Source organism: Thamnophis sirtalis, unplaced genomic scaffold, assembly GCF_051295495.1.
Source record: "Thamnophis sirtalis isolate CommonGarterSnake01/CBP01778 unplaced genomic scaffold, rThaSir2_p1.2 scaffold_12, whole genome shotgun sequence".
Lineage (NCBI taxonomy): Eukaryota > Metazoa > Chordata > Lepidosauria > Squamata > Natricidae > Thamnophis > Thamnophis sirtalis.
In genome coordinates this window covers 56,357,343-56,382,888 of record NW_028261392.1, presented here as the reverse complement: position 1 = coordinate 56,382,888, position 25,546 = coordinate 56,357,343, and the positions used below count along the sequence as shown (strand labels likewise).

Below are 25,546 nucleotides of genomic sequence, written 5' to 3'. Positions count from 1 at the left end.
ATTGTGAGAATTGCTCCAACACATCTGGTACCAGACTGGGGAAGGCTGGCAAAAAAGTTCAAGGCCAATTCCCACCATAACAGATTTGATAAGAGATTCCATTATGCTCAAATCTTAACTTATACCCATATATTTTCTGCAGGCAATTGCTGCACAATTCTCCAAAATTCAATTCAACCAGATGATTCAAATCATCAAAAGATGTCAAATATTAAATGGCTACCTAGTTCCCACAGTAGGTCCAAATAAAACTATAATTAAAGACAAAATAAATTAAAAGGCAGATGTGCACATACCCAGCATGGAAAAAAACCATCCGTTTTCTTATGTTCTACTATCTATCCATGATTGCACCACTGACAAGTAGCAGTCAATCACTTCCCACCCATTTTCATTATAGCAATAGCAATAGCAATAGCAGTTAGACTTATATACCGCTTCATAGGGCTTTCAGCCCTCTCTAAGCGGTTTACAGAGTCAGCATATCACCCCCACAGTCTGGGTCCTCATTTTACCCACCTCGGAAGGATGGAAGGCTGAGTCAACCCTGAGCCGGTGAGATTTGAACCGCTGAACTGCTGAACTAGCAGTCAGCTGAAGTGGCCTGCAGTACTGCACTCTACCCACTGCACCACCTCGGCTCTGCACAATTGTCCAAAAATCAATTCAGCCAGATGATTCAAATCATCAAAAAATGCCAAATATTAAATGGCTACCTAGTTCCCTAGACATATAGTAAAGCTCACATAACATATACATACCTGATCACTTTTTGTGTAACAGGTAAAGCCCCTTAAAGAGGAGAAATAACCCAAACTGCCCTCTTTAAAATGCAGTCTATTCATCATCTAAGTGCCCTGCAAACCTCTACTGCTTTTCTTTTAGATTCTCACTCCAAGGTATGAGAAGATGTAAAATTAGAATTTGATGTCAAATTTGAAATAGTTTCCCATTCATTATTAAGCCTGTTATTAATCGTATGGTTTTTACCTAGTGAAAAGAGCTGAGGTGGCGCAGTGGTTAAATGCAGCACTGCAGGCTACTTCAGCTGACTGCAGTTCTGCAGTTCGGCTGTTCAAATCTCACCGGCTGAGGGTTGACTCAGACTTCCATCCTTCCGAGGTGGGTAAAATGAGAACCCGGATTGTTGTTGGGGGCAATATGCTGACTCTGTAAACCGCTTAGAGAGGGCTGAAAGCCCTATGAAGCGGTATATAAGTCTAATTGCTATTGCTATTGCTAAAAACAGTCATTTCATATTTATTCCGTTGTCAAATATGCTTTTAATAACCATACGGTCAGCAAACTGAACCTGCTGAATTACTTCCAGATACTCTTGTACTTAAAAAATCCAGCAGCTTACAGAGGTGTCGCCTGTTTAAATTCTCACACTGAAAAACTTTTTAAAGGTCAACCTTAACTTTATCAAATTCCATATTTTGGCTTTGAAATATAGCTTTCGGTAGTTTCTATTACTAATAGTTTTGATTCTCAACCTACATAATTCTCCAACTCAGCATAATCTTACATACAGTATATCATTTTTTTTTCAGTCCACAACATAGATAATAAGTCAGAGGAAGTTCTTTCTGAAATGGGGCTGTAAACTTGTTTGATTTCTGCATATTTCTGCATAAAGAGAGGGTTAAGATAATCCCCAAAGAAGATGAAATTCATCTTACCTCTTCCAGTTTCTCCACACGACCCACAAGTTTCGTTGTAACAGAATGCAGTTTTAGCAAGTCTAAACCATAGAAAGCATTTTCTAGCATCTCAATGACAGCAGCCAGCTGCAAAATAGATAGTAATGCTGTGATGATGGAACAGTTATATACTTTAGATTTGCTTCCTGTTAATTAGCATACTTTGCATACAGTTTTGATGAAAGCAGTAAATGTAATAGCTCAACTGTGACAATCACAGGACAAGTAATCGTAACTTCATCTAACCTGTTGCAGTGGATCTAAGGATCTAAGCAACTGGTTACACTAAACACCAGTAAAGAAACAATATTATTTATTTCAATATCTTTAAGAGTAATATGATCCATAACATAAAAATCACAATTTCTTGCTTTTCACATAGAATATTTCTATCCATTATCTACCACAGCACCACTCGGCTGCTACAGCTTCAGGGCTACTGCCCTGCCACAGCCAGTCATGGTCACGTGGTCATCTTTTCCAAAGCTCCCTGCCAGTTGTCCATAAGCAAAGTCTTTGCTTGTGGAAGGTGACAGGGAGCATTGGCAACTGGGAAGGGTCGCAAATGGCTTAGGTAAGTCTTCTCCACCCATGAAACGTCCTCAGCCCTTCTTCACTTGCACTGTGCCAGCTACTCATGCTTCCCAGTGCACCCTGCCTGATCTGTGCTGCCCCTCTCGCATACGCCTTTCCTGACCACATTGCAACCCTGAATGCCTTCCCTAACCCACATGGCAGGGGTGGGTTTCTCGCCCCGTTCCAACCGGTTTGGTTGGAACGGGGCCGGCAGCGTCCTCATGCACGCGTGCGGTGCATGCATGCGTACTAGCGTCCATGCGATCCTCCAGCTGCTCCTGGAGGATCACGCAGGCGCTGTATGTGTCCTGCGCATGCGTGGAAGCGCAGAACTCGTCAAAACCGGGTAAGGAGCGCGGGCGGGCGGGTGGGCCCTTTGCCGTTCCCGGAAGTTACTTACTTCCGGGTTCGCCGACCAACCGGTTCACAGGGACCGCCACGAACCGGTTGAAACCCACCCCTGCCACATGGCATCTTTTGCACATCCCTACACACCCTCCTTGACCCACGCTGCAACCCCATGTGCCTTCCCTGACCTGTGTGGGACCCCTCACACATCTCCACTCACCCTCCCTGACCTGCGCAGCATCTCTTGCACATTTCCGCATAAACTTTTCAACCTGCATTGCGCCTCCGCAAACCCTTCCCAATCCACCCTGCACACATGGTTTTTATACACTTATAAAAATAGAGAGGAGTGCCTTTCTATTATTTTTAAAAAAATAAATACTTGATCTACTTGATTACCCTATGAAGGAGACCAGATCAAGAAACTGACTCCATAGGAAGACTAGAACTATAAATTATTGACATATATAGAATCCTGCAAATCTGAAAGGTAAAGTATTTTATCTTTCCTCCCTTTTATAACCTTCTGAGTCAAAAAGGAGCCAGCCTGAGCTCCTTCCAAGTATTAAGTCCTCTGCCAGGGTTCAACAAATGGTTCCAACTCAGTGAAGCGGTTGACGTGATGAGGCTGTCAGGGTCTGGATGGGGGTTAACAAGCCTGCGCTCAATCCAGACAAGACCGAGTGGCTGTTGTGTTTCCCTCCCAAAAATGTGGTTAGTATTCCATCACTAAGGCTGGGGGGGGGGTGAAATTCTACGCCCCTCAGACAGGGTCCGCAATTTGGGAGTCCTCCTGGACCCACAGCTGACCTTAGAACATCATTTGTCGGCTGTGACCAGGGGGGCATTTGCCCAGGTTCGCCTGGTGCACCAATTACGTCCCTACCTGAACCGGGAGGCACTCGCAACAGTCACTCACGCCCTCGTGACCTCAAGACTGGACTGCTGCAATGCGCTCTACATGGGGCAGCCCTTGAAGAGCATTTGGAGACTTCAGCTCGTCCAGAATGCAGCCGCGCGAGCGATTGTGGGTGCACCTCGGTACACCCACGTTACACCTATCCTCCGCGAGCTGCACTGGTTACCGATTGGTCTCCGGATACGCTTCAAGGTGCTAGTCGTCACTTATAAAGCCCTTCATGGTATTGGACCTGGGTACTTGAGAGACCGTCTGCTGCCAATTACCTCCCAAAGACCCATTAGATCACACAGGGCTGGCCTCCTCTGGGTTCTGTCTACTAGCCAATGTCATCTGGCTACTACCCGGGGGAGGGCCTTCTCTGTGGCAGCTCCGGCCCTTTGGAACGAACTCCCCACAGAGATTTGGACCCTCACCTCTCTCCAGGCCTTCCGAAAAGCCGTTAAAACCTGGCTGTGTCGGCAGGCCTGGGGTCGATGAGTTCCCTTCCCCCCTCGATTTGTGTGGCTGTTGGTTGTTTTTAAATGCCTGTATTTGTAGTTTTTTGTGTTCCCTTTCCCTCCTTGGGTTTGTGCGCTGCCCTGAGTCCCGCTGGGAATAGGGCGGCATATAAATAAAATGAAACCTAAACCTTCTGCCCTTGTTGTTTCTATGATGGTTTCTGAATAATCTCTTCAGGGCCGTTTCCATGGCTCTCTCTTTCCATCTCACATTTCTGATCTGGTAGACCATATATGCATCTTGTTTTCCAGATATGTAATTAGTTTTGATTAATCGAATTTATTCTGAAATCCTTGGGTTTGTACATAGTTCATGCATTAATCTTCTAGCCTTATAATTGGTTGCTCTCTTTTCAATGCAGATATGATCCAGCTATGACAATTTAAATTTTCAAAACCAGAAAATATTGCACAGTAACGTTTCTTGCGTTCCAAAAAATATTTGGAGTACAATAAGAAGCTCTTTTGTGCACATGCAGTTTACACAACAGCTGGAAAAAATTATATCAAAAGAAGAACGGGCTCTTCTCTGCCACCTCCATCAATTCCTTCTTTAAGCTAGACAAACTAATAACAATTAAAATATGAAATGACATTGAGAAGCGTTGAAGATAAATTGCTTTGAACTGGGTTTGGCAGAGGCACATCCTGAATGGCCTGGTTCTGAGAATCCTCAGCTTGAGTTCTAGAGCCAATGATGTTTGCGTAATCTTCTTTAAAGAGTCTTTTGAATTGGCCCACTGAAAATTGAAGGAGGCTATCTGAAACTTACAGATGAACCAAAAAAAAAGTTGCCAGATATTGCGGCCTATGTAAAATTGCACCTGAAACAGCTGCTTTGGTTCCCTTTTCTTTTACTAGCCATGATTGAATGTGCCAGATTCTAAGCTCTAAACCAGTGTTTCCCAACCTTGGCAAGTTGAAGATGTCCGGACTTCAACTCCCAGAATTCCCCAGCCAGCGAATGCTGGCTGGGGAATTCTGGGGGTTGAAGTCCAGGCATCTTCAACTTGCCAAGGTTGAGAAACACTGCTCTAAACAACTTGGGAGCCAGGATTTGAAGGGAGATACCTGCCCAAACTTATTATTTTATTTATTTATTATTAAAATTTATATGCCGACCAATCCCGAAGGACTCAGAGGAAGTATATGCTGTGAATTATGCTGTGTGAAAAAATTACAGCCCATTCACCTTATTCTTAACAAGGTTCCACCACAAAACCGTGTTCGACTAAACCGCGCTCGACGAAACCGTGTAGCTGACATCATCAACAGCGCGACAACAGCGCGGAGACAGAAGCACGCCGTAAATGCTAAACCTAAAATTAACCCCTAAACCTAAACCTAACCCCCCTAAACCTAATCCTAAACCTAACCCTAAACCTAACCCTTAACCTAACCCTAAACCTAACCCTTAACCTAACCCTAAACCTAATCCTAACCCTTAACCTAACCCTTAACCTAACCCTAAACCTAACCCTAACCCTTAACCTAACCCTAAAGCTAACCCTAAACCTAACCCTAAACCTAACCCTTACCTTAAGTTAAATCGGCTTGCTTTCAAAGCGCTATTTAAAGCGCCCTTCTTTTGCCACGCTCGCTGTTGTCGCGCTGTTGATAACGTCAGCTACGCGGTTTTGTCGAGCGCGGTTTAGTCGGGTGCGGTTTTGTCGTGCCACGTCTTAACAATACACAAATCTCACCTTTCAATGACCTAGTCTGCTCACTCCTGGAAAGGCAGGAAGCAGTGGCACCAGTAGAGTCAAAAAAGGGATAATGGCAGGGAGAAATGAAGTGGTATTTTAGGGAGCACAAAGTAGTCCAGGAGAATCTCATAGCAACATGGCAGAGTACCTGCTCCACACCCACACAGAGGCTCCAGATTCAATCATTGCTGAACCTTGACCAGTAAAGGCCTCTCCCTGGGACTTGAGCAGTGGATAAAATTGGTGGAATCAGCAAATTGTAGGTGAAAAAAGAGAAACAGAGAGGTTATGAGAAGGAAAAGTTTGAAGGCAGATTTTTAAAAAAAAATCTGAAAAAAAAGTCACTGGGAATAAGAAATGATACTAAATTATGTCTGGGTTGGCGGAAATACCATCCCAAGGAAACATAAACTGAGATTCAAAATAGACACACCAACAACAATAGAAAAAGAAAGGGAGAGAGGAGGAGAGAATTAAAGGAAGATGGGGGGAAGAAGAAAGAGGTAAGGAGAGGAGGATGGAAAGGAGAGAAAGAGGAGGAGAGAGGGTAGAAAGGGGAAGAGGAAGAGCAGGAGTAGGAGAAAGGTACGGGAAGAAGGAAGGGGAAGGAGAGGAGGAAGGAGGAAAGTAGAGAAGGGAGGGAGGGAGAAAGGAAAGGGAAAGGAGGATGGAAGGGAGAGAAAAGGAAGGAGAAAGGGTAGGAAGGGAAAGAGGAAGAGCAGGAGCAAAGGAGAGGTAAGGGAAGATGGAAGGGGAAGGAGAGAAGGAAGGAAAGGAGAGAAAGAGGAGGAGAGAGGGTAGGAAGGGGAAGAGGAAGAGCAGGAGTAGGAGAAAGGTACAGGAAGAAGGAAGGGAATGGAGAAAGGAAGAAAGTAGAGAAGGGAGGGAGAAAAGAAAGGGAAAATAAGGTGGTGTTACAACAGGAGGAAGGGATGGTAAACAAAGCAACCCAAACTGTATATTATAACCTATTAAATGAAATAATAAATGTATAAGAATGATAAATGTTAAAACATCTGTAACCAAACAACATGCTGTATGTGATGATGGTTTTTTTTTGTGTGTTTGTTTTTTGATTGTTGTGTATGTGTTGTCTATGTAATTAAAAAAATTTATTTAAAAAAAAGTCACTGTGAACCTTTCGGGTCTATCTCCTAATTCTGAATTCAAAACACATATTCCGTGCACAGAATGATATTACTACCTACATACACACACAGAACTACTTTTCATGCTTTATTATATTACCAGGGGATTGCAAACCACTATTATCAGTGGCAGATTCAAATCAAGAATAACCTTATTCATAGTTCAGGATAATCACGAGGCCCTATGTGGTACCATAAAATCAAAGCATATCCATTATCACACTGAAATGTTTTTGGACCAAATGGAAATTTAATTATATAATTTCAAATAATACATGCTGATTTCAGAAGTCACTGTAGGATGTAACAAGCTGCTATCCCAGCACAGATTCCCCAATATGCTGTTCTTCTGGTGTGTAAAGACTAGAATTCAGTTGTGACCCTCTCAATCATCCATAACATTGCGGAAAGTTATCACCCAGCCCTCTCCCAGAGAAATGAAATATCCTAGGAAATGTTGAAAAGGCAGAATATTATCTTTCCCTGGATGTGAAAGGGAGAAACGTTTTAAAAAGAAACTTCCTGCAGCTTCCTGCCTCCCCCCGCTTTTGTCAATGGGCCATTAAGAAGGCCAAGCTAGTCCCTTTCTATAATAAAGAGTTCTCCACTTCAGCTCCAGGGAATGGGATTAAAGCATGATAATATTGGCCCTTTACTCAACTGACCACATGGCATCTGAGAACTCAACCAAACCTGAATTCAAAATGCAGCCCAGAGAGTTGCCCCTGCATGGCCCCATGGGAGTCTGACAACCAATCAGAATACATTTCTTACACAGGAACAGGAAACAGAGAGGTGGGACTGAACAGGTTATAAAAAGCCTAGCAAGCCCCTCCCTCAGCCCTTCTCTTCTTCTCCACCAACATTGAAGCATGTGATCCCCTTTTCTGTTCAGGGCTCAAGTCATGTGGTCCTTTTCACCAATAAACCATCTTTCCAAGCATCCTTCATGTCTCCAGTGTCTTTTTCCCCACTTGGAGCCGAACCCAGAAGGACATTTCTTTTATCAACATGAAAGTGTAATAGTCACACCTTATAAATGTATTGCTTTGAACATTTGCAAAAGCAATAATACAGCTGCAGCAGCTTTTTATTCAGCCTGTACAGTCTAAAATCAAACTGCATAATGCAGACAGGAAAACTACGATTGCTTTAAAATCCCCTGGTCTACTATGGCAACAACAGCTTAGTGCAAACATTTTGCTTGCACAAAATGCCTTTTGTTTCACATAGTTCTAAGGATTAGGAGGAGAACTGGTCAGCAACACTAGACTAGCATTTGAAGCAACAGGTACACTTATTAATTTTAAATTCCCAGAACAAATAGGAAGAAACAGGTACTCTTCAACACTCCAAACTCCAATGTTCTGAAACTCAATTTCTTGTCTTAGTTGTCAGTGCAACTTACTACCAAGTTAAAAAAAACAAACAAGGGGGGGGTTTCAATGATTGTATAAACGTGTTATGTAAGGAGCCAATATTTTTGACAGATGCTTTTCATTTAAATGAAACAAGCCTTCCAAGTAATGTATTTAAAACTAACTGGACTTCTACAAACACAGGAAAGAAGTGAGTGAGGCTGATTATAATGCATCTAACAGCATGTGTCCACAACTAAAGAAGAGCTTTCCAAGTTCTTTTCCAGGTTCCCAAAAGCCAAAATACTGCACTGGCAATCTGAAAGGCCAATCTTCCTTTGAATGGATCTAAACTCTTCCAGAGTTTGCTTTCTTTTCGTACAAATAATCATGAGGGCCACCTTCTCGTCAATGCCTCTAAGTGTGGCATAGAATAGGGTGATTCCCGTTTTCTTTTGAGAAGTCTTTTCTCTGCGGAGAGCTTATTGTTTTGCCTATATAGGCTCTGAAGCCAGGATAGCGTAGGACCACCAGTTTTGAAATTAGAAACTGCGTTAGAAATAAAAATTTCTATAGCAGGTAAACAAGGTTCACCGACAAAAGGGCGACCGACAAAAGCGCGCCCGACTGAACCGCGGTGACAAAACCGCGAGTTCTTAAGAACTCCGACGAATGAGCGCTGAATCGCGCTGACAACAGTGCGGTGACAGAAGCGCGCTGTAAACCTACACCTAACTCTAACCCTAACCCTAACCCTAAACGTAACACTAACCCTAAACCTAACCCTAAACCTAACCCTAAACCTAACCCTAAACCTAACCCTAAACCTAACCCTAAACCTAACCCTAAACCTAACCCTAAACCTAACCCTAAACCTAACCCTAAACCTAACCCTAAACCTAACCCTAAACCTAACCCTAAACCTAACCCTAAACCTAACCCTAAACCTAACCCTAAACCTAACCCTAAACCTAACCCTAAACCTAACCCTAAACCTAACCCTAAACCTAACCCTAAACCTAACCCTAAACCTAACCCTAAACCTAACCCTAAACCTAACCCTAAACCTAACCCTAAACCTAACCCTAAACCTAACCCTAAACCTAACCCTAAACCTAACCCTAAACCTAACCCTAAACCTAACCCTAAACCTAACCCTAAACCTAACCCTAAACCTAACCCTAAACCTAACCCTAAACCTAACCCTAAACCTAACCCTAAACCTAACCCTAAACCTAACCCTAAACCTAACCCTAAACCTAACCCTAAACCTAACCCTAAACCTAACCCTAAACCTAACCCTAACCCTAACCCTAAACCTAACCCTAAACCTAACCCTAAACCTAACCCTAACCCTAACCCTAAACCTAACCCTAAACCTAACCCTAAACCTAACCCTAAACCTAACCCTAAACCTAACCCTAAACCTAACCCTAAACCTAACCCTAAACCTAACCCTAAACCTAACCCTAAACCTAACCCTAAACCTAACCCTAAACCTAACCCTAAACCTAACCCTAACCCTAACCCTAACCCTAAACTTAACCCTAAACCTAACCCTTACCTTAATTTAAATCACCCTTCTGTTGCTGCGCTCTTGTCGCCCCGTTGATGACGTCACGGTTTTAGCGATGCGGTTTTGGCGGCACGGTTTTGTCATGCGCGCTTTTGTCGGGTCACGGGTAAACAAGGGTTTCTTAGCACATGAATTGAAACACAGTTAACGTCTCTCAAGTTCAGAAGTCCAAAGATTACCCATCACGAGCATAGATGGAGAAGCAAAACCCAAGTCTGCCATTTGCCTCTTCTATCTGGTGTGGAGGACTTGTCCGGATTCTCTGCAGTGGTGACCCATTAAGAAGGTTCTAAGAGGCAGAGTATAATTCTGTTTCTTTTGCTCCCAAGAGACATTTGTTCAATTGGGAAATGGGGAGAAGAGCATTTAGGATTAATGGGAGACTTATTCTCAAACTTGGGGATCCAGCAAGTGCCGGCTTCAGTCCATATAATACACAAGGGGCAGCTTAGCATTCCTCTAATCAAGAGGAAACCATCCTTCCAAATGTTTATATTTTTAGTTCTAAAGAGGCTCTTTCTGAGGAATATATAACTGGCAAACGAGGGAAAAAGTTTAAAAATAGGTGGAGTAAGTATGAGATAAAATTATTTTTGCATTAGCAGATCATAGCTATAGGGAAAGGCATAACAGTACAGTTATGCCTTAAAGAAACTACATCAGTGTTTCTCAACCTTGGCAACTTGAAGATGTCCGGACTTCAACTCCCAGAATTCCCCAGCCAGCAAATGCTGGCTGGGGAATTCTGGGAGTTGAAGTCCGGACATCTTCAAGTTGCCAAGGTTGAGAAACACTGTGCTAGATTGAGTTGGAGGGTAGAGGCATTCGCTGGCTGGGGAATTCTGGGAATTGAAGTCCAGTCATCTTCAAGTTGCCCAGGTTGAGAAACACTGAACTACATAGTCACCAAAAGTTTGGGGAATTTATATTATTTGCCAACAGAATGGTAAAAATAAGGAAAGGATGTTGGAGTAGGTTTCCATAAGGTTCTTCCAGTGACGCTTTCAGAGATAGAATATTGTCCCATGTCACTTGACTACTCTGTTGAAATAGATGCTAGCTGGTCAAAGAGTTAAAAGGATTACAGTTTATCTGAGGCTGCTCACATTTGCAAGGGCTGATGGCTCAGGTTTCGTCATGCCCTTCAAGGACAACGTCGCTCCAGGAACTGTAACAATGATCTCCAGTTACGTTTTGGACAGCTAAACACTTGTAAGCAGAAAATAAAATTGCCAGAACAAGTACGTGAAGCTGGTTGCTGCCTGCATTTTTGGCTCAGCCTTGTAGAACAGGCTTTCTTTTCCCTAACAGGATAATTCAAGGGAATTTAAGCAGTCACCTGGAGGATCTGGTCCCAAGGTGACAGCAACTGGACTGCAAACCAGATAAAGCAAAAACACTGAACAGACCCTCTGTTTTCAGAGTCTGTACCAGATGTGGAAAATGACAGCTCAAGGGACAGCCACTGCTTTTATGCTGTGCTTTAGATTTCTCCAAATGGGGCTGTTGCCTCCTAATGCCAATAGCAATTCAATAGGTTCCACTGACGTGATCCAGGAACACAATTCTTAAAGAGTTGTAATATTTCCAAGTTTGTAGCTGTTAGGAAAAAACATGCTAATGTAGCATGTGATCTTGCAAATCAAGATTAGAAAGAAGATGCTGCTGGCCAGTTCTTTTTCAAAATCCAGATTTTATTTCCAGCTGAGAAAGGCAGGGTATATTAAAAATGCATTCTGTTTTTTTCCCCCCCAGAAATATTCTTTTCCTGCCTTACCCCTTGCGGTTCATCACAGACCTGCTGCCTCAATCAATCCCTCACTGCCACGTACATGATCTCCTTCAGCAGATAATTTCCCACAAGAAATTTGTGATGAAATCAAGTATAATGTAAACTGAGCTAAAATTCATGCTGAAACCTTTTTGCAGCCAAGAAGTGTAAAATGTTTAGATAAAGAGAAGCATATCCACATAGACCTGATCAGTACACGATTCATATTCATTAATGATATATCATGGATAATCCAAAGCCCAATATTTATCTATACATATATTTAAATAATAATTTAGCTCAGATATAGGAATGCTCCACACTTGATCATGGAAAGAGGATATATGCTCATGACTTATCTTTGAATGGCATTTCAATTCGAGATCTTATGAGAGCCAATGTACTGGAATGGTTGCAATGTTGAATTGCAAACGAAGAGATGCAGTTTAAATTCTACTGAGTCTTGAAGCTTTCCGGGTGCAAATAAATTCGGGAAAGATAACTACATACATCATCCTGATCTCCTTTAGAAAAAAAGCAGGATAATTGTCATAAAGTCTGGGATTCATATCTCAGTTTAATATACCATCCTTTCTGATCTGCCATGTTCAGGATTGGACAACCCGCACACTCTCAGCCCATGTTGGCCAGGAATTCTGCTCCCCAGTGTAAATTCAGATTGGGAAAGGGAATAATACATTATAACAGTTCTTAGAATGAAGCCCCTTAATCACCAGCATTTTTTTTTTGCAGTGTACCCATCTCTCTTGTCCTTCCCTCAGAAATAAGTTTGTGCAGTTTGAGAATAATTCTCTCTTGTTTACCTTTGGAGGGCCATGCCTTAAAATGGCAGTACTTATTCCATTGTTACACTGAAGCTGCCATGATTCCTCTGACAGATGATTTTTGCAACAAGCAGAAGTTACAGGGAGTAACACTCTGCTAATTCTGCTGGATTTCTCAGCCACTTTTACTGCTATTGTCCATGGTATCCTTCTGGACCATCTGCTCTTGGCTGTGGATCGGAGGCACTGTGCTCAAGTTTTTGTTCCTGTTGGATGGCTAATTCCAGAAAGACGTGCTGCTGGACTGATTTCTGAACTAGAGGGTTTTCCAGGATTGTGATTTTTCATTTATTTATTTTTCTTTCTGATAATGTGAAATCTGATCAATAAGCGGATGATATCCAGCTCCATTTCTCAGTTTCAACTGATTCAGTCGAGGCTTGGCATTGCAAGGGATAATATTACTGTTTACAAATAATGAGGATTATGAAATGAAGCTCAATCCAATGGGCAGATTCTGAGTGTTGGCTCTGATCTATCTGCTCCTTTTATTTTTGGACAAATTTGAATCTTGACCCTCAAACTAATGTTTCACCAAGGCATAAAATAATTACATCCAGTTTAAAATGGTAGCAATTGTCTTTAAAGCTTGAGAATTGGATGCTAAAGAACATCTTCTGATGTCCTGAGACTTTGGAGTTTGCATCTCAAGAAATGTTTGAAATTCTGGGGTTCCCCCCTTTTAATGCTAATCGTTCCTCTGGAACGATCTCCCCATGGAGATCCGGACCCTTACTACCCTTCCGGCCTTCCGCAAAGCGGTTAAGACCTGGCTGTTCCGGCAGGCCTAGGGCTGTTGAACTATCCAGCCCCATTCGAGGTTACGGCTGTTGCAGAATTTTAAATTGTTGTTTCTATTTTATTTTTTGTATCCCCTCCCTTTTTTATTGTGAGCCGCCCTGAGTCTCTCGGGAATAGGGCGGCATGCAAACTCAATAAAACTAAACTAAACTAAAACTAATTTGAACTTTTAATTTTATGTCATTTGCATATTTAAAGGAACCAGCCTGAAGACTTTTTACCTGAAGGGGAGAATATAAACTTTATTTATTTATTTATTTATTTATTTATTTATTTTATTGAGTTTATTTATATGCCGCCCTTTTCCCTGGGGGGACTCAGGGCGGCTCACAACTTAAAAGGGAAGGGGGGAGAAAGACAGACTTTTAACATATAAGACAATACATAATTAAAAAACACAACATTCATACCATTCGGGCGGGTTACAATCTTAGTCGCAGGCCTGACGGGATAGCCAGATTCTGAGGGCTGTGCGGAAGGTCTGGAGGGTGGTGAGGGTACGAATCTCCACGGGGAGATCGTTCCATAGGGTCGAAGCTGCTACCGAGAAGGCTCTCCTCCGCGTGGTTGCCAGTCGGCACTGGGCGGCAGATGGAACTCGGAGGAGGCCTAATCGGTGAGATCTAATAGGTTGCGTGGAAACTCCACATTCCCATCTGTGTTTGTATTTAGATTCCATTTTATACCTCCCAATTTGCACTAGATTTATTGAACTGCTTAAGCCAAGGACACTGATTTAACCAAAGATTTGTGAATCTGCAGCCTTAGGACTAATGTCAAAAAAAAACTCTGCAAGCAATAATTCAAGCCATAATTCAAGCCATCACTGGCAAGAATGGCCTGAGAAGCAAGAGAGAGAAATGAGCAACAATGGTCGGAAAGGAGCAGATTGGGAAAGTATCTATTCTGGCATCCAGTCAACAGACAGTTTCCAGGGAATGACACCTTCCTCCTTCTTTTCTAGATCAGTGTTAAATCTATCCCTTCAGTCTACCACATTTCCACTTAAACTGAGTGCTAAACCCCGAATAATGTACATTTTTGTAATAAATAAGATTGTTCCATATTGGAATCTTTCCTTGCATATTCAACAAGGGTAAAACATTCATGACTGGAGTGTCCTTTTGTGCCGTTATGTAGCATATATCTGTTATGTCTACATCAGTGGTGGGTTTCAAAATTTTTTAGAACCTCTTCTGTAGGTGTGGCCTGCTTTGTGGGAGTGGCTTGCCAGCCAGGTGACCGGGGGGAATGGCTTGCCAGCCATGTGACTGAGTGGGAGTGGCTTGCCAGCCATGTGACTGGGTGGGAATGGCTTGCCAGCCATGTGACTGAGTGGGAGTGGCTTGCCAGCCATGTGACTGGGTGGGTGCGGCCAACTTGTAAACTGTGGTGAAACTCACTTAATAACGCACTTGCTTAGCAACCAAAATGTTGCCTCAGAAACTCTGGCATTTGAAGCACGCAAGTCTTAAAGCTGTCAAGTTACAAGACCCTTGCACCCCTAACCCTTTAGAAAAAAAAAAACCAGGGGTGTTCAAACTTGACAGTTTTAAGACTTTAAGGTTTAGATAGGACTCTTAGAGGCGGGCGGAGCGATTGGTGAGCCAGCCAATCAGTGAGCGGCGGGCAGGGCATGCGTGGTGCGGACAGGCGGGGGGAGGGAGCCGGAAACGGTTCTAAACGGCACTGTAGATTTGTGGAACCTCTTCTATAGAAGAGGTTAGAACTGGCAGGAACCCACCCCTGGTCTACATCCTAGTGCATGTGGGAGAATTCAGAGCTACATATTTATTAAGACTGTTGCTCTTCCTGTTCCCAGCAGGAAGAGAAGGCCAAGGATCTGTTCACTTCTTGCTAAGTAAGAACATAACTTCACCACGCAATCTTCACAGCAGTAAACTTTGGAGCGTCTTTAAAGAGCCTCATACAGCAGTTGTTGCTAAGCCCACTCCCACAGTTTGGTCCCTTGATGCTAAGGGATGAGCTGGCTGAAATTATGAAGCTGCAGTCCAACAGCTGAAAGAACAGGTTGAAGAAAGCTGCTCTAGGAGCAAATGAATTTCTCACCTGCTGGACGACCAAGCCAAGATGGAAATACTGCAGCTGCCATTCTAGTTAACCTCATCTTACTGTTTCCCAGTTCACGGTTTATAAAATTAACTTGACATTATGATGGTGTGTATCTCATATTATTTTTAATAGATTATAATTGTTGTTTTAATGGCTAGTGATAGCTACATTATAAGCATAAATGGACTTAAGTGCCATTGGCTTCTTGCTTCCAGATATTCCCTGTCCTGTTAAGATTGCATGAATAGATATAGGCTCCCACACCTCATTGAGCATTTCATGTGGTTTGTTTGGCCTTGACATGTGCTCTCTGAACTGAATCACCCTTGGTTTTTATACCATGGCAATTTAGTAAACAAGCCACATTTCTGAACCACGGCTTAGCATACAAACCAGATCACAGCTTAGTATTTGGACTGTGAACAGGGGAAGCACCCCCAGATTGCAACCTGCTGGGGCAAAATTGGGGAGGGGATTGTTTCATGGCCATGCTGCATACTTTGGAGTGGATTGGGAGAAGATTGCTACTGCTGTATACAGTACAGGTAGTCCTCAACTTATAGCAGTTCATTTAGTGACTATCTGAAATTACAACAGCACTGAAAAAAACAACTTATGGCCCCTTTTCACATGTACATTGTTGCAGCATCCCCATGATCACGTGATCAAATTTCAGACACTTGGCAATTGACTAGAATTTGTGATTGTTGCAGTGTCCCCAGGATCACGTGATTACCCTTTGCACGTGACCCGTCAAAACTGCGCTCAACTAAGCCGCGCCCGATTAAACCGCGTTGCTGACGTCAACAGGGCGACAACAGCCAGCGCGGAGAAAGAAGGGCGCTTTAAATAGCGCTTTGAAAGCAAGCCGATTCAACTTAAGGTAAGGGTTAGGTTTAGGGTTAGGGTTAGGTTAAGGGTTAGGTTTAGGGTTAGGTTAAGGGTTAGGGTTAGGGTTAGGTTTAGGGCTAGGTTAAGGGTTAGGATTAGGTTTAGGGTTAGGTTAAGAGTTAGGTTTAGGGTTAGGTTTAGGGTTAGGTTTAGGATTAGGTTTAGGGAGGTTAGGTTTAGGTTTAGGGGTTAATTTTAGGTTTAGGGTTTACAGCGTGCTTCTGTCTCCGCGCTGTTGTCGCCCTGTTGATGACATCAGCGACGCAGTTTAGTCATGCGCGGTTTAGTCGTGCGCTGTTTAGTTGAGCGCGGTTTTGTGGTGGAACCCCCTTTGCAACCTTCTGACAAACAAAGTCAAGATTCATTTAACAACCATGTTACTAACCTAATAACTGTAGTGATTCACAACTGTGGCAAGAAAGGTAGTAAAACGGGGCAATTAACTTAATCATCTCACTTAACAACAGAAATGTTGGGCTCAATTGTGGTCATAGGTTTGAGGATACCTGTCCCCTGGTATCTCAGCCTTGTACATCTGCAAGTATTGCGAAGAAACATCAACTCTCCAGGTGAATCTCCTGTTAAAACCTGTCTTAATTTTCCCATTACTTGGGAGAGGAAAACCCTCATGACTGCCCCTTGGGTAGAAAGGTGTGGCATCAACTGAAATAATAAAAATACATTTTAACTACAGTAAAGCTCAGGAAAGCCAAATACCTTGAAATCCTTGTTGTCTGCTTCTTGAAGTTTCTTCAGCCTGAAGTCCCCTTCGCAGGGATTGAGGGCAGAAGGTGGAGCCACACAAGAGCACTTGCATTCCGGTCCAGAAGTGATTGTTTCCACCATGTAAAAATCCTCAGCTTTGAAAGAGCCTTCGTTGATTCTCTGACATGCTCCTCTGCCCAGGGGTCTCACCACGCACTTGCACTGGCAGTTTGAGCCTTGGGACACCGCCTTCACCTTGTCATAGTCACCTAGCAACTAATCAAGGAAAGGAGAGGGAGGGGATGGAAAGGAAGCCAGTCAATTTGTCCTGGAATTCTCGGTGGGTTTGCTTTGGACGAATGTTTGGGAGAAACTGAGACATTCTGAGACATTGAAGAAATGGCTGTCTGGCTTAAAATGTTGCTGACGCTTCATGTTCGTTGCTCCTTGGTTATTTGAGAAAGTAATTTTCTTCTACCACCTAAAAGAATCCAAAAGCCAAACCCCAAACTAGTCAACTTGAACCCAAACAACTTTGGTTTCTCTCGGGTTTGGGGAAATTAAAAGGCTGCTGTGCTCAACGCAGACATTCTCCAGAATGATCTCATTTAAATATAATGGGAACAATCTGTTGGGAAATTCTCCTGTACAAATTTCATTGAAGTGAGGTCTTTGTATCTCTCCTTTATTTTCATGCATCCTGTACATGAAATCATGCTGGGAAGGCAGGCTACCCTAACTTAGGTCTATTTAATAAGATAAAAAGGGAGAAGATATGGTTTTTTTTTTAAAGCCAAAGCTATCAGGATACGTCTGATAGGAAGCTAGAGTTTCCAATGTGTAATGCTAGTCCTACATAAATAAGTCATTTTTCTGTTGGATTCAAGAACAAGGCAAAAGTTGTGAAACAGACTGGCACATCCTGCCTGGCCAAGACAAGGTTTCAACAAACATTCAATGCAATTCAAAGAATTTCCTTTAAGGGAATATGCCTGGATCAGATACAACTTTGGATAATAAAAGTAGTCAAACGTATGTTTTTTGTTTTTTTTCTGATTGCACAGTTCATGCAGATATTTTTCAAGGGATATTGGCCTCCATCATCCAGACAGATATTGTGCCAAGGCAGTTTTAAGCCTTTTTTGCTCAGCATCAAACCCAACACAATCCCAATTGATGTTGCACAAGTATTTCAATATAAATGCATGCAACTGATTTTGCTCATGACAAAGAGGACGCCCAGCCACCACAGACTGTGCAAATGTTGCCATTTGAAGCACTTCTCTCTCTTAGCTGGCTTTAGCTACAAAGGAAAATCAAGAGGAGCTGAAAGTTGCTGCAGGCTCTTAAGTGTCAGAGGAATTGACAGATAGCATTGCTCTCCCAGCGCTATTCTATATGGATATACTTAGCTCTGTCAATTAGTTGACTAGGAAATAAGTAATATGTTGCGGGCAGAGGGGGAAGGGGCTTTTAAAAAGGAGCAAACCTGGTCTACTAAATGGAGAAACTGGAGATCTACATCACAAGGCCTTTTGTCCCAGATACCTGGAGTAGTCAAAATGCTGCTTCTGTATATTTCATAGTTCACAAAGAACACAGAGAGAGATTTTAGCAGATGCGCCTTTTCCATTTGTTTGCTTCTCCATGCACTAAAACTACAGCTGCTTGTCCTTTTTCTGCACTGATCACCACCCCTGGATCTAACAGGTACCAGGTGAGGATGAAGCAAATTCTCTACAGGTGGAGTATAAGACTATAATGCAAAGCTTGCTGATTCTACACAATGGAAACCCTGGCACATTATTACTGAGTGCAAGGACCCAGCTTTCCTGAAATGAAGATTAAGAAGGGTTGATTTAATGCAAGATATTCAAGACGTAAAACCTGCCAACAATTTTAGTCATAGCCTTTGGGTGCAAACCTTCAGCAAGTCCTACTAAGTTCAAATATTCTTTCAAGTAACAAAACTGCCTTTATTTAGAATCCTACCTGTAGATTCCTTCCTCTGTTTCTTCACTGCTTCTAAAAATCATCCCATAAAATCAAACTTATGTTGAAGACTTAACTGGGATCCCCGAGTTGTGCCACACTCCCTGCTGTGTCAAATTGCCAGCATAATAGCAGTTAGACTTATATAGCAATAGCAGTTAGACTTATATACCGTTTCATAGGGCTTTCAGCCCTCTCTAAGAGGTTTACAGAGTCAGCATATTGCCCCCACAGTCTGGGTCCTCATTTCACCCACCTCGGAAGGATGGAAGGCTGAGTCAACCTTGAGCCGGTGAGATTAGAACCGCTGAACTGCAGATAACAGTCAGCTGAAGTGGCCTGCAGTACTGCACCCTAACCACTGTGCCACCTTGGCTCTGGCATAAACCTCCCCTGGCATCTTTTACTCCATGCAATCCAAGCTTATTGCTAAAACCATTCTAGGATAGATTCCCCTCCTGCAATTGCAAATGTACACCAAGTTAATTAGTTGTGAAGGACTTTTTGTACATGTTCAGAGGCATTTCTAATGGTGGGGTGTGGTTTTTTATGGGGGGGTTGTTGTTGTTGTTTTGGTGCCACCAGAGAAGGATGAGGGATGAATCTGTGCACTTCAAGAGCAGAGTGTCTCAAGGACTATGCAGATAGCAATAGCAATAGCAGTTAGACTTATATACCGCTTCATAGGGCTTTCAGCCCTCTCTAAGCGGTTTACAGTCAGCATATTGCCCCCAACACCAATCCGGGTCCTCATTTTACCCACCTCGAAAGGACGGAAGGCTGAGTCAACCCTGAGCCGGTGAGATTTGAACAGCCGAACTACAGAACTGCAGTCAGCTGAAGTAGCCTGCAGTGCTGCATTTAACCACTGCGCCACTTCGGCTCAGTATGAGAAATGAGATGAGAAATACAAGCTGGAATGGAGAAGATGGATTGATTGTATTCAAAATAAATATGGGACTAAGAAACTTCAGATAGCATATGAATGAACTAACAAGGAATGTTACAACTTATCTAAACTTAGCTTTACAAAAGGGGAGTTTGGGGGTGGTGGTGTTGTTGTTTTGGTGCCACCAGAGAAGGATGAAGGATGAATCTGTGCACTTCAACAGCAGAGGGTCTCAAGGACTATTCAGATGAGAAATACAAGCTGGAATGGAGAAGATGGATTGATTGTATGGGACTTATATGGGACTAAGAAATTTCAGATAGCTTATGAATGAACCAACAAGGACTGTTAACAACTTATCTAAACTTAGCTTTACAAAAGGGGAGTTGAAGTACAAGCCAGAGACAATGCTAAAGTTAATTAGAGAGAGATAGTAGGAAAGGAAGAGGAAGAGTGGAGGGGAGGTAAGGAAAAAAGAAAGAGGTAAGGAGAGGTGGGTGGAAGGGAGAGAAAGAGAAGGAGAGGAGGAAGGGAGAGAAAGAGAAGGAGAGGAGGGAGGAAGGGAGAGAAAGAGAAGGAGAGAGGGTAGGAAGGAGAAGAGAGAGGGTAGGAGTAGGGGAGAGGTAAGGGAAGAAAGAAGGGGAAGGAGAGGAGGAAGGAAGAAAGTAGAGAAGGAAGGGAGGGAGAAAAGAAAGAGAAAATAAGGTGAGAGGTGGATGAGAGGTAGGGGAAGAAGAAAGAGGCAAGGAGTGGTGAGTGGGAGGGAGAGAAAGAAAAGGAAAGGAGGGAGGAAGAGAGAAAGGGAGAAGGCGAGAGGGTAGGAAGGAGAAGAGAGAGGGTAGGAGTAGGGGAGAGGTAAGGGAAGAAAGAAGGGGAAGGAGAGGAGGAAGAAAGGAAGTAGAGAAGGAAGGGAGGGAGAAAAGAAAAGAAAGAGAAAATAAGGTGGTGTTACAACAGGCGCTAGGGATGGTAAACAAAGCAATCCAAACTGTACCTTATAACCTTTTAAATGGAATAACAACAGTATAAGAATGGCAAAGAAAAAGAATAACTATGTGAATGTATACCTATAACTGTATGTAAGAGAATAAATGACAGTAAGGATATAAAGCACAATATAGGTCAACAATATTTGGTTGTAAATAGCTAAGTATAAATAAATATAGAATTGTTATATTTATGCTGATAAATAAATATTTATAAATATAACTATATAAATATAAATATAAATAAATAAATATTTGGGCATACCAGGGGTTGTGACTTTAAAAATATAGAATTGTACATACAAATGGATAACGAATAAGGAGATCGTGAATGCAAGATAGAAATGTATAGAAGGGAAAACACTAACTGCAAAGAAACCCGTATGTATGATATACGATGGAACTTCTTGTTCCTATGTTGTTTTAAGTCGTGTGTCTGTTTCTGTTGATGGGTTGATGTGTTTAAAATAAAAATTTATAAATAAATGAAGGAAGGAAGGAAGGAAGGAAGGAAGGAAGGAAGAAAGAAAGAAAGAAAGAAAGAAAGAAAGAAAGAAAGAAAGAAAGAAAGAAAGAAAGAAAGAAAGAAAGAAAGAAAGAAAGAAAGAAAGAAAGAAAGAAAGAAAGAAAGAAAGAAAGAAAGAAAGAAAGAAAGTTAATTAGTTTATTTTAGTGTATGGTTGCTAAATGTTTATAGCCTGTATTGGCTCTGGGAGGTTGGGAGGGGAAAGGTATATCATTGCAAAACTCATGAAAACTTTTAATTTTTTGAAAAAAGGAGCAGAGTGTCAGAAGCCCTTCGGGGGCTCCACTCCCCACCTTTCCTGATGCGCCGCTGGGAGATCACCTCGAGGCTCCCACTCCCCCTTCCAAGGCACCGACGGCTCGGTTGCTTCGCGGCAGGCGGACCCCCCTTACCTGCGAGAGAATGTTCTCCTGGTTCTCCGCCTCATCCTCCAGCGGGGCGCCGGTGGGAAGCGAGCTCGGGCTGGCGTCGGCGGCGCCCCACCACGCCGCCAGCAGCGCCGCGGCGCAGCACCAGAGCAGCATCCCGGGCCGCGGCATGGACGGCTAGCGAGCGCCGCTGGGGGGGGAGCCGGGCATGGAGCGGCCCCGGTCTAAGCTTTTCTCCTCTGCCCGGTTGGGAAGCCAACTGGACGGGGCGCGCCGGGGGGGAGGTGGGCTGAATCGGGCGGCGTTGCTACCCGGCGAGGCGGGGCAGAAGGAGGAGTCTCCCCCTTTGCGGCTGTTGCGTCCGCCGGAGGAGCTGCTGCGGGGGAGAAGAGGGCGAGAACAGTAGGCTCCTCGTCCTCGGGGGTTGCACTCCCGAGCCCCAACCCGATGGCTGGTCTCAAAAGAGTTGGAATCTGCGGCCAAACCGCGGAGAATCGGATGCTTGGGTCGCAAAGCCGAGGACAGGTTGAAGGGGCTGGAAAGTTCAAATAGTCTACATCAGGGTTTCCCAACCTTGGCCACTTGAAGATGTCCGGACTTCAACTCCCAGAATTCCCCAGCAAGCGAATGCTGGCTGGGGAATTCTGGGAGTTGAAGTCCGGACATCTTCAAGTGGCCAAGGTTGGGAAACCCTGGCCTACATCCCTATTCAGGGAATGTGTGGATCTGTGCATTGACAATCCTCTAGGACAGTGGTCTCCAATCTTGGCCACTTTAAGACCTGTGGACTTCAACTCCCAGAGTTCCTCAGCCAGCTTTGCTGGCTGAGGAACTCTGGGAGTTGAAGTCCACAGGTCTTAAAGTGGCCAAGGTTGGAGACCACTGATCTAAATAATATCCCCTCTAATATTCCGTTTACTATGGAAATTGGACAATATAGTCAACTTGTATTTTTGAACATTTTGACCAGTCGAGTTAGGCTTATGTTGAAAGACAAGGAACACACATTTCTATCTGCATAAAAATTCTAACCATCAGTCCCGCCAAAAGACAAGCGTCATCAAAAAATGTTAGTGCCTCTCCCAGACGTATCTTTGAGCTGGCAGATTATCAGATGAGTTGAGCCATCTTACTAATGCGTACAGGGTAATGGACATTCTTCCAGGGGAATCAGGTAAGCCATGTCCTCCAGCAATAAAAATAACGTTGAATATACATCTAAGGGCATCCCACTCCCACTGGGAAATGTCAAAGCTGGCTGAGGAACTCTGGGAATTGAAGTCCACAGGTCTTAAAGTTGCCAAGGTTGGAGACCACTGATCTAGCTACTTATTACTAAAAATGGCGGGTAGCATTCTCCTTAACTCCAGCTAACGAAGTGCTGAAGCCACCCAATATTTTTTTGAACCATTGAAAACCATTGTAAACATCACATGGCTAACAGACCATTGGCTCAAGGAAGAAAAATGGCAGCCCATCTGTAAGTATGAGTTATACATAAATCAGACGTCCTTGACTGCCTGTATCCAAGGCATAAGCGGGATGAACTGTTTTGGCATTAGATTTCTGTGCCAATTAAAAACAAATATCCAGAAGGCAGCTTGGAAACAGACAAAAAGGAAACATTAAGAGGCTACATGCAAATATACCCAGCTAAAACTATGCATCGAATAATATGATGAAAATACCAGACATTAAATTTTATGGAGAATTATTTGAAAACATCACCACAAGGCATTAGAGCCAAAGTGGCGCAGTGGTTAAATGCAGCACTGCAGGCTACTGCTAGATCAGCAGTTCAGCGGTTCAAATCTCACCAGCTCAGGGTTGACTCAGCCTTCCATCCTTCCGAGGTGGGTAAAATGAGGACCCAGATTGTTGGGGGCAATATGCTGACTCTCTGTAAACCGCTTAGAGAGGGCTGAAAGCCCTATGAAGCGGTATATAAGTCTACTGCTATTGCATCAATAATCTATTTCAAATATTTGTCAACTTCTGCTTTAAAAATCTGTGAGTTCCTTAGAAAGATTAAAAATTACACTGGAAAAGATTTAAGTGTACAAATTAAAAGAGACAAAAGTTACTGTACAGTTGATTGTGATGATAAAAATGTTCTAGTATGGAAGCAGAAGGACAAAATATCTTTATCTTAATGGGGAAAAAATGGAGGGAATTCAACATTTTATGTATTAAACAATCACTATTACCAGAATAGTTTACATATGTGTGGGAAAGCATGTAAAATAAACAGCTTTGCAAGTTGACAAATAGCAAATTAACAACTGTTTCTGGGGTAATTATCATACCTATGAAGTCTCTGTATATAGAGGGGAAAAAAGAATGAATAAAATAGCCAAGGATCTGAATATAGTCCATTTACTGTATATAGACCCTTACTCAGTGGTGGGTTTCAAAAATTGTTCGAACCTACTCTGTGGGTGTGGCCTCCTTTGTGGGAGTGGCTTGCCGCCCATGTGACCGGATGGGAGTGGCTTGCCGCCCATGTGACCGGATATGAAGATGCCGACTACACTTGTCAGAACCATCTTAAATTACCTCACCCACAGCACTGGCATGCATAAGAATATGATGTAAACTTGTTTTTTAAAAGGCATCTTTGGTTTGCGTTAAAACAATTTCAACACATGCAATGTTCTGATTGCACCACAAACGCAGTAGTCATCCTTACCTTTCACAGAGGCACTGAGTTTTATAAATATGAGCATGATAGTGTAGAATAATCATATCCAAGGACCAGTGGTGGGTTTCAAAAAAATTTGGAACCTCTTCTGTAGGTGTGGCCTGCTTTCCGGGTCCACTGGTGGAACCTCTTCTAACCGGTTCGGTAGATTTGACGAACCGGTTCTACCGAATAGGTGCGAACTGGTAGGAACCCACCTCTGCCCTTACTACTGTAATGCACTCTGCATGGTGCTACCCTTGAAGAGCATTCAGAAGCTACAGCTGGTGGCAAAAATGGCCCCTGTAACACCACTGCTTCTGGGTACAATTCAAGGTGTTAGTGATCACCTTTAAAGCCCTTCATAGCATGAGTCCATGTTACTTGAGAGACCATTTCATCCCACTAGGATTAGCCAGTACCATTTGTGCTCGCAGAGGAGATATGCTACAGGTCTCATGAACCAGTGGTGGGATTCAGCCAGTTCGCACCTTTTCAGGAGAACCGGTTCTTAACTTTCTAAGAGGTTCAGAGAACTGATTGTTGGAAGAAATCTCCTTTTGTTTTTTTCCCACTTTACAGGGCTAATCCTGTAAGGAAGGCAGGAAGGAAACATTCTGGTGTTGTTTCTAGCCTAATCTTTATTGCCCTGCTTACAGAAACTGCCTCTCCGGTTAACCCTTATTACATTGTAACAGCTAAGGCATAGTGCCCATCGACCTGAGTAATGTTGAGTTGGCCACGCCCACATGGTCACATGACCACTAAGCCCCGCCTACCCACCTGGTCATTAGGACAGAGAACCGGTTGTTAAATTATTTGAATCCCATCACTGCCATGAACCCAAGTATTCTGGCTGTCGGGGTTCAGGAGGAGACCCCTCTCTGCTGTTGCTCCTACCCTCTGGAATATCCTGCCCTCCCACACACACATGTGATGTTGGCCACAACCCTCCCATCCTTTCATAAGGACCTAAAGATGTGGATTTGCCAGACAGGCTGGGGACCAGTGCAATGGAGGTGGTTGATTAAATGGTAACAGATCCCACCTTCCCCCCACTCTGCCCCAGCCCTCTCCATGTGTCTTTGTTTTTAATGCTTATTTTTGTGTTTTAGCTTATATGCAACTGTAAACTGCCCAGAATTATCCTATGGTAAAATTGGCCAATACATTTTATAAATAAAT

General features: G+C 43.2%; 1 protein-coding gene across 1 annotated transcript in view; it reads right to left on the bottom strand.

The window, feature by feature from the left end:
• The window catches only part of OLFML2B (olfactomedin like 2B), a 45,337-nt gene extending 23,421 nt beyond the window's left edge, over window positions 1-21,916 (bottom strand). Inside the window, exons 1-3 of the mRNA XM_087726709.1 lie at window positions 21,706-21,916; window positions 16,933-17,196; window positions 1,683-1,790 (exon numbers count right to left, since the gene is read on the bottom strand). Coding sequence (XP_087582835.1) covers window positions 1,683-1,790; window positions 16,933-17,196; window positions 21,706-21,852 — 519 coding nt within the window. The 5' untranslated portion in view covers window positions 21,853-21,916. The remainder of the gene's footprint in view (window positions 1-1,682; window positions 1,791-16,932; window positions 17,197-21,705) is intronic.
• Between the last annotated feature and the right edge of the window lie 3,630 nt (window positions 21,917-25,546).